Genomic DNA, 9983 nt, shown 5'->3' with positions numbered 1-9983 from the left:
CTGCACGTACCTGACCTGTTATCTGCATGCTATCTTAAAATATAAGTATACAACCACATTTGAGTCTTTTACAAATAGGCAATTAGGAAGACTGAATTCTGAAACGGCCTCAAGCCTTCTGAAATAGCATGGATCTTGTCGTTTGCATGGTTTCATATTGCCAGGAGAAGCCTTTTGTTCCCCTATTCATGATACTTATTTCCCCTCTGGAATGTATATTTTGTTTAATAATACAAACTTACTGATTTACTAATATTAATRTAATAATTAATGTATTAATACAATTCATTCTGGTTCATCCACATACTATATACATTTTAGACACAAACTTGGTTTTAGAGCCCTCCAGAGTCATCTTACTGTTTCAAAATTATGTCTTTCATCAGAAGAGAATCACTATTTGTCAAGCACCTAGCCCAGTGGTTTGAAGAGAAGTTTGAAAGTAGGATCTTGGTATGCCTAATATCTGCTGCCTGTGTCTGTAGAGAACATGAAACCTTGAACAATGAGAATAGTCCCACTAAACTGCTTTGCTGTGAACAGAGAGTCATGTCAGCATCCTCTCTACTTAAAACTGTGCTATTGGCAGGAGGCTGGGAATGCAGTCAGCCAGGCTCCCTTAGTGAAGCAATCCAGCCGGCTGCTGAGGGAGAAGCTGCCCATATCCATGGTCCATGAGAAGTAAACCTACTGCTGTCCCTAGCACTCCCAGCAGGAAGGAGAGGTTTCCTACACAAACCRATGGGGATCTGCTGCTTACAGATGCCACAGCTCAGTGGCTCCAAAATATCCCCCTCAGACTCCTGGGGGTATAGTATGGGTCTGCTAACTTGAGCCATAAACCTCAATTTTGTATGGCAGGGAACTGCCCAAGAGATAAAGGTGATACGCTACAGCAAGGGGTTACACTCCTTTCTCTACTCTTACTGTAGGTCTTTCCATTCCTCTGGGGAAAGAGGATAGCAGGGAGAGAGGGTGAATCAGAGCAGAGCAGGAATCCTGAGTGGCCTTTTTTATTTGCCAAGCTCTCTCTGAAAGAAAGAAGACTGAGACTTTTTGAAACTTGGGAAGGTTCAGGGCTGGGTAAAGGAAGGCTGGCTGGGAATAGATGTGAAATAAAGAGATTTGGTAAGATGTCAAAAAGATCCTTAATAGGAGAAACCCAAATTACTGAATTTCTATGTGACACTGTGTGTGTTTCTGTGTGCGTCTGTGTGTCTGTGTGTGTTTACTTGGATTATGAAATAAACAGGTTACCTTATAAAAATATAATCAATTCCAGACTAAATAATCAAAAGATAAGAGTCCAAATTATTTTGGAGTTAGTCTAAAATTACACATTTTGAAAAAAGTACCATAATGTAAAGCAAGAATAGCAGTGCTAAAATAAAGTCTAGAATGATATTATTGTTGTTACTATAACTATTAGCCATTATTTTTTATGAATTATAGCAAATTTTTAGTCTTTCTGGAGAAAGCTTATAGATTTTATGTTTAATAGATTGTAATAAGATTACAGTAACATTGTGACAAGAAAAAATAATTCTTATTTTTATATTTTCAATGCTACATTAATTAAATGAGAATGGACCCTGGTAAATTAAGTATATACAATAATCCTTGTTTGAAAAGCATTAAGGTGTATGCCAGCTTCCAAAGCTGACTTCCATAATTTTAATAATATCAGAGCTGAAAAAGACAGATCCATCTGTAGTCCTGTATTTTGACTTTATTTGTTTAGATTAGCGCTTTCAGATTCTGGTATCACTAGTGCTATTGATCCATTACTGAATGGAAACAACAGAATTATAAATAAGGACACAGAAAAAAAGCAGGCATGCTCAAGAAACACTCTGTTTTGTAGCTGGGAAAAAGCACATTAATTATTAATAAATGATGCTGATAACATATTTCCCATTGTGACAGTAAATTGTGAAAAAACAGATGGGATGGCTCCAAGAAAGCTATGATGGCATTGGAATCTGATGGTCAAAAGCAAGTAATATGGATTTCAGTAGCACAAAGAAAGTCATATACTTGGTTATTTTTAGAGGATGGTAGCCTTAGTCCTAGGAATTCACATTACAAAAGAGGAGCTTGGGTCACAGTAGCAATCCTCTGACCTAAGCTCCCAATAAGGTGCTGTGGCAGGAGGAATTAATCCAATTTTTGGACAAAAAACAGGGCATCTACAGTAGAAATAGAGAGATTACATTACCCCTATACCTGGCATTACTGTTACTATTACTGTAGAGTTATTTCTATTTCTGATATTCTAAGCTGAAGAAAGATCTCCTTTAAGTGGAGTGGAGTCAGAAAAGAGAAATGAAAGTGATTAAGGGACTGGAAAACAAGCTTTATAGTGAAAATTTGCCAAAGAAGAGATTAAGAAATGATTTGATCACATTATGTACATTTGTAAAATAAGAATAGTCTTTTCTGCTTCTATAAAATGAGATTTAAACACATCTGATAAAATATAAGAGTGAAGAATCTGACATGGAAATGTTTTCCTCTTTTCTGTAACTATGCTTAATTCAGCTGGCACAGAGCACTCAAATTCAAATTCTAGCATTTGAAGAGGATGCAAAAATCACTTGCCTGACTTKCTTGAAATAAAAATTAAATAATTGTTATCATTTAGATCCTTAGGTTTCCTGAAATCATTTGAACAGCAACCCGAAAAAAAGAGGTTTTCTTGTTTGATTCAGCGTTTTTACCTTTGCTTACTATAGCAACTTAGTTTTCTGCCTCCTTGTTAGATGCTTGCTTTGAAGAAAATAATGCTTCTGTCTCTTGTCTCAGAAAAATGTTGATTGCTTATACAGGTACACAGATTTAAAATTAAGTTAGCTACACTCTGAGACAATCTCCCACCTCAGAAATCAAGTACAGCAGTCCCTCTAGATTATATCCCAGTGCTAGTCAGGAAAAGAAATGCTTTGCAGAGGTTAAGAAGCTTTGCCATACCCTGGAACTGACAATGGTTGCCCTGTATCCAGCTAGATGGCATTGGAATGGGGGGTCACCCTAAAGGCTTTAAATCATCAGACTAAAACAGACTTCCCTTGGTGCTGCAGAAGTATCAACTGTCAGGTAAGGCAGCAGAGGAAATAGAAAGTTTTGACATGCTCATTATGGGTTGTCTTTCATCCATCATTGTTTGGCTTTGTTTTTTTGCTATCTCTTAGTTTTCTGAACAGGTTCTCCAGTTCATTATTTGACATTGTTTCTAAAAATATGACATGACAAGACATCATACTTATTCTGTCATGATGATCTGGTACGTTTGAACATATGAATCTTCTGTAAATAAAGCAAAGGGATATGAAAGAGAATTTCAGCTCTGCAGTTTGGTTTAAGGCCTTTGATTTTACTTTGATTTGGAAATGTCATGGTTCAGTGAAAGCTTACCAGAGTGAGTTTAATGGATTAGAATATATTATTAAAATGAGATTTCTGGAGAAGTATATTCCATAGATGTGGAATATTGAGAAGGGAGATTATACAAAATGACTTGTGAGGGGCCTCTACTGCATTAAAAGGCATAGTATACTACTTTTACTTTTTCCTTCATAACCTATAGGATAAAGGGAAAGAGTAGCACTAGAGCTTCAATACGGCAGACAATATTCTGAAACTGTCAAATTTTCTTTATTTATAACTTCTCTTTTTTCATTCAGATTGAAATATTGAAAAAAATCTCTTAAAGATATTTGCAGAAAAGCATTTATATTTAAGGCGGAGTTACGGATTCATAAAATCTGCCTTTATATGCTGTTGAGAATTTTTTAGGTTCTTTTTGAGATTTTTTTTTTAAACATGATTTCCTTCAAGTTTTTTTTGATCAAGGAAACCTCTTTTCATAAACAACGCCTTACCTTCCCCCTTACCCAGCCTACTCCTTTGCCTCCTCTTACCAAAAAGCCCAAAGCCTTGTATTAGTCTGTCTAATGAAAATATGATTTATGAGAACAACCTAAAACTTTAAAAATGTATCTTTATATTGATCAGGCCTTAGTATTTTGCTAACAGCATCTTGGAGCCTGTAATCAGCAATGTCACATATGACTTAAGAGCTCATTTCTGTAACTAGTGCAAAAGGAGCGAAGGAGTGCTGATTCCAGGCCTTAGTTTCACAGGGCTTTCTTTCAATGCCTGTTCAAGCTAATACATGAGCTAACAAACATTCCAGGAGCTAAAATGCAGGGGTGCATGATAGAGGGATCTGCTGGAAGCAGCTCAGGTTCCGTCATGGGAAGGTCAGCCTAGGAGAGGCAAGCTAGCTGGAGGTCCAGGAGGATCCAAGGAAAGGGGTGAGCATGGGGATGGCAGATGATGGTGGTGACAGCAGTTCTCCACAGCCAGATGCTGCTTCTTCCAGTTCTTCCAGGAACTGTTGCTGCAACTATCAGCCAGGCATTGGGGCTGCTTTGACACTACTGAAGGATGTGCAGCATATTCATCTCCCTTTGGAGCCTTTCCAGAGCAGAATTCGGGGGTGAGCACTCTTGTTTTGGGTTTGACCAGGTTTGTCTCTCTGACAGGGGTATGACAGTTTCAGTGGTAATCAGCCACAGAGTTTAACAGCAGATGCCACTGCTGGCAGCTTGGGCTTTTGGAGGCTGTTCACAGCAGCGACCAGTATGGAGGTGACTTGAGTCACTGCTCTGCTGTTCAGGGAATTAGCATTTGGGACACTCCAGAGAATGGAGTAACAGGGTTAATCTAGTGCTAGAGCATGCACTAGGGAGCACAGTACACAGGGTAGGCCAGGCCAGGCCCGTTATGTTTTAGCTCTGGTTCAGCACTGGCCCTGGCAGATCAGAGCTGGCTGCTATAAAGCAACAGTAGCCTAAGAGGGAGCAGGTAATACCTGTAAGGAGAAAAAAGGAGGTGGGAAGGGGAAGGAAGCAGATCGAAACCAGCATTTGCCACTGAAAAAGGTGATTTCTACAGCCCAATTAATGATACATATTAAAAATAACAGAGAGTTTAAATACATGGGCTGAAACTAGATGAAATCTGCAGAACATTTGAAGCTATACTCCACTTTATTTCCTCAAGCTGAAATGCCTTACTCTGCAATCTGGAAAAAAAAAAAAAAAAAAAATCCTGAATTCCTGATGTGGGAAGCAGGCTGCTGCATAGGAGTAGCATAGTTCTTTCACTTTTTTTTTCTTTTTTTTTTTGTATTGATACTATCAATGGTTAGGTAATCAGAGAATTTCTGAGACAATATTCAAAACCACCATTGTTCTTTTCTATATGCGAGAATGTGGTATATAGAGTTGTAGAAACAGGTACTAATGCTTTCATGTAAAAAACAGTCTTTTGTGAATGATGATGTCTGGGGCACTGCTGGATGCTCCACAGACCCAATCCTTGTGAGGTTTGCTTCTTGTTCTAGTGTCAAGCTAGACCAGCACTGATTGGAAACATTCAGCTTCTCACTTCTGATCTAGAATTCAGGAAGCCAGTTTGCAGTTTATTAATTTGTTTCAGTAAGCTGAATTATATAGCACTTTTCGTGTTATTTAAAGAACCGGAGAAATGGGCAAATGGGAATCTAATGAACTTCAGCAATGGGAAATGTAAAGCCCTGCACCTGCGGAGGAATAATCCCAGGCACCAGGACAGGCTGGGAGGTGACCTGCTAGAAAGCAGCTCTGCATAGAAGGCCCTGGGGGTCCTGGTGGACAAACTGACCATGAGCCAGTAATGTGCCCATGGGACAAAGGTGGCCAAAGTATCCTTGGCTGCATTAGGGAAAACATTGCCAGCAGGTCAAAGCAGGTGATCCTTCGCCTCTACTCAGCCCTGCTGAAACAYACCTGGAGTGCTGGGTCCAGTTCTGGGCTCCCCAGTACAGAAGAGACCTGGACATACTGGAGTGAGTCCAGCAAAAGGCCACAAAGATCATTAAGGGACTGGATCCAGAGAAAAACTGAATGAGCATAAATATTATCAAAACTGTTCTCTGACTCCATTCTGAAAAGCTTCATCATAATTTTCAAACAGAAATGATACTATTCAAAGATCCTTTACTCTCAGGTGTATATTTCTCTTTCTTTCTATTCCACGTACTCAGTTTTTCTTTACAGGACTTTTTCAACTCTTCTTAAAAATAGCAGTCTGGCAGAGAAGAGTCCTAATTTTTGATTTTGAAAACATGGCTGTCTTAAATAAAATTCATTCTTGTTAAATAAACAAACAAGTATTTGCAGTGTTGAAAATACCAACTTTTTTTTAAGAGTTCTACAGTAACTATATGTCTGAGAATTCAGATTTGTTGTCCAGATTGTCTTGTACAGTGTTTTGGGTATCTAAAAAAATAACAGAATAACCAGGATAATCTTCAAATATTTTGTCAGATGTTTTTAGAGATAAATTGATATCAAGATATTTCATAACTCATTCTCCACTCAAGTTTTGTTTGAAAGCAGTGGAGATGTACTATGTGGATTTTCAGAGAAACTTGATTCAGAGCCACTTGTTGATAGCTACAAGTTAGAGTTAAAACAGCTGTTAATTTCTTCAGGAACATTGCTCCAGTGGATCATCAAGTTAAGAGAGCCTCTTGGCTCCCCTCTCCCCCCCCCCCCCCCCCCGCCTTTTTTTTTGTAGCCACAGTCAGTCCCAGGAACAGATTTACTGTGAAACAAATGGTGAGTGAGGAGCATCAAGAGATTAACTACAGTAGCACAGGCAGGAGCAGGGCCTGCTTCCAGTTATATGACAGGGGCACAACCATTTGGCTTTGTTGTCCCCCTATTCTGAATTCAGCAACTTTCATACTTGCTTTCAAATTTTAACATAGACATATTTTCTTCCTTCTAGCTCATAACTGCAAGTTGAAAGAGTGCAAAACATTTATGATGCTAATTCCCATTTACTCAGTCCTTTAACTGGATACTATTTATAACATGAACTTCTTAAACCTGCTAAACATGCATATACAAAGCAAAACAGAAGAACAATTGGCTCCCTTTTATTGAGCATATCATTGTTATTTATCATACTTACTGGTAAGTCTTATGCAAGACTTATGGAAACCTATGGAGTCAAGCCATAGCTATGTTGTTCTGTGTTTTAGTCAACTCCTTCATACGCATCCTTCTGTGTTTCCAATCTTTTGGACTATACTGTCTTATGCAATTAAGCCAAACAATCTGTGGCATGCTGTCAATGTCAGCAAGGCCAGTTATCTGTTGAGATGTAGGAGGTATACTTGCAAAGCTACTTTTAGTTAGCATTCATGGTGTATTTTAAGTGAAAAAGGATCATTATGAACATCTGCTCTGCCTTCCTATATTAGAAATATCAAGGAACAGTCAAGGATAGTGGAAGAAATTATTTCCTACCAGTCCCAATTGCAAAATAGAAAAAAAGATGATGATTGGATTCTGTTATCTAGAACACTAATGGTCCTTTAAAAGCTGAATGTTCTCATTACTAATATTAAATGTCCAACATCCCATTTACACAAATATTACCTACTTTGTCAGCCTGACTTCACATATTGGCATTCCTAAGTAGACCTAAATTGGCATTTTGGACTGTAGACTCTTAACTAAAAATACATACACAATGAAGTATTCATTGTATTCAACAACAACAAAAAAAATGCGTGTGGGGGTGGGGAGAGTGGGAAGAAAGCCTACCACATACCATATAACAATTTCTATTGAAGTGTGAGCACACCTGGATATATACAGACACAAATAACACATACAAATTATACAATGATGCAATGATCTTAGTATATTTATTTCAAAAAAAAAGGAATTAATATTTCTCTTTGTTCAAATGAAAATTGTGATATTTTCTGACAAAGTTTTACTCAGAAAGATGGTTATAAATCAAAGGGACATAGATCTTATCTGACCAATAAACAAAGATATGGTTCTCTCAGCTACAGTGCATCATAGGATAGAAATTAGATATTGCCTCAGGTGTCATAATTAACTTCAGGGGGAAATAATTACATAAATGAGGTTTCAGTTTTGGCTTAGTACTGTAGATTTTCTTAGCACATGCATTCTGCCATGTGGATTGTTTCAAGTAGGAGTATATTGGTGCGGCAGAACTAGCCTGCTTTTTAGAATTAAGAAATTTACTGCATCATTATAAAAACTAGTTGCTAGTGCAAGAGATAAGAAAGTGGCAGCTAGTTTCAGAGGATAAGAATATCCTGTATAATTTTATCAATTTATTTAACCCAAAACCTTATTGATAAAACAAAATGAACTTTAAAAGGGAAAGGGATATCCAGCTTATGCTGTCCCATACTTRCAACACATACTTTCTCACTGTAGGTGTACACTATAGGTATAGGATGTCATCTATAAAACAAGATCATAAATTAGACTATTGAAAAAAACACAAATGTAAGTCAATGACGACAGTGCTTCTTTACACTAAAGGAAAACAAGACTGGACTTTTATAAACAAATCAGCTCACTGAAACTTCATATTCAATGAAAATAAAGAGTCAGTTGCTTTAACAGGAACTGATCCTGTGGCCTTCTGTAAGTGCCTGAGCCCTTATGGGGAGCCTAACAGAGGTTAGGATAGCTCAGTTTTTCCCACACTGTTAACCACTAGGGTCTTACTTCACATCTATAGTCTCACTGCATGTTACCTTACCACAATAGATGTGTGTGTGTGGGGGGGGGAAAGCTAGCCTAGTGCTTAACATGCAGGTGTTTTGGGGAGCCATAGAAGCCATTCAGAAAATCAGAAAAAGCAAACAGGATAAAATAACTAGAATAACTAAAATAATAAAGGTCTTCGCTTTCTCAGACTGGTAATTATCTAAATTAAAGTTATTTCTTGATGATTTTTTTTTCTATTTAGGAGGCGATCCAATAATGGAAGTTTGATACTTGTAGTTACTGCAATGCCTAATATCTTTTAGGTTTTTAGCATCTGAAATGGAATCCAAAACTCTGTCATATACTGGACAAGTCCTGTACTTAAGGACTATAAATTGTCTCAGAATAATAATTTAGAAATCTGAATACTAAAGATAACTATAGCAAAGTAGGTAGATTTAAAAAAGGACAGCTGTAGGGGGGGGACAGCTGTAGGCCTCAGACCTCTTCTCCCAGAATAATTTTGTTATTTTAATCCAGTAACTATTAAATAAAAGGAAATARGACATTTTAGGAAACAGGGAAAAAAACTTTGGTTACCTAAGAATCCTAGCTGCTAGAGTCATATTCCACCATGGGTGCTCTGCATCTAGTGCCAAATCTTGGGAATCAGATACACATGCAAATTAATAGAGCTCATTAAGTTACCTTCTATCAGCTGAACCATGGTAACCAGCCACAAGTGCTCTTCTCCTGTGGCAAACGTGATAAATATGCAGTAATTCACACCTGGTTGCTGTACTTACTGCAGCTTAATAAGTGCCAGCTGGAATGGTTCTGGGCACAAACAAGAGTGTATGTGTTTTACCCACTGGTGTATCTGTTAAAAAAGAAAAAAGAGGGTAGTAGGTGTGGGTGCTTCCAGGGCTAGGAGAGACAGGCTATCTTTTCTTTCTCATTTTTTAACTTAGGTATTTTAGATGTCAAGGCCCTTTTGATGAATGTTACCCTTGAGCTAACTTACTGACGTGTAGAGGGGGCCCGCTGGAGTGACCTTACAGGGGCACAAGGCAAGGTGTGTGAGCAGTAAGGTCTTTTCTTGGACCTGAATGGAAGGGGAAGAAAAAAAAAACCCTCTTCGGTTGCTGTCCCGGCCCGAGGCACCAGGATAGCGGCGAGCGGGAGCTGAGCCGCRAGCGCCCGGCGCGGCGCTGCGCAGCGCCTGAGGCTGCCCTCGCTCCTGCCCGCTCCAGCCGGGAAATCCCTCGCTTAAAGGCGTCCGCGGGACCCGATGCGAGCGGGGCTGCAGGCCCCGGACAAAGGGCGCCGCCGCCCCAGCGCCCCGCGGGCGGGGCCGCGCCGCCCGTTGGCGGCCGTTGGCGGCGC

At 38.9% G+C, this 9983-nt stretch overlaps 1 protein-coding gene across 1 annotated transcript in view; it reads left to right on the top strand.

Annotated features, from left to right (window-relative positions):
• The first annotated feature begins 4322 nt into the window (after nucleotides 1-4322).
• Nucleotides 4323-9983, top strand: part of WWC2 (WW and C2 domain containing 2) — a 110480-nt gene continuing 104819 nt past the window's right edge. The window contains exon 1 of the mRNA XM_085311314.1: nucleotides 4323-4501. Coding sequence (XP_085167440.1) covers nucleotides 4323-4501 — 179 coding nt within the window. The remainder of the gene's footprint in view (nucleotides 4502-9983) is intronic.

This window comes from Rhea americana, unplaced genomic scaffold, assembly GCF_003343005.1.
Source record: "Rhea americana isolate MKP2758 unplaced genomic scaffold, rheAme1 scaffold_34, whole genome shotgun sequence".
Classification (NCBI taxonomy): domain Eukaryota; kingdom Metazoa; phylum Chordata; class Aves; order Rheiformes; family Rheidae; genus Rhea; species Rhea americana.
The sequence above is the reverse complement of the archived record's forward strand: the minus strand, read 5'-3'. Positions and strand labels throughout refer to the sequence as shown.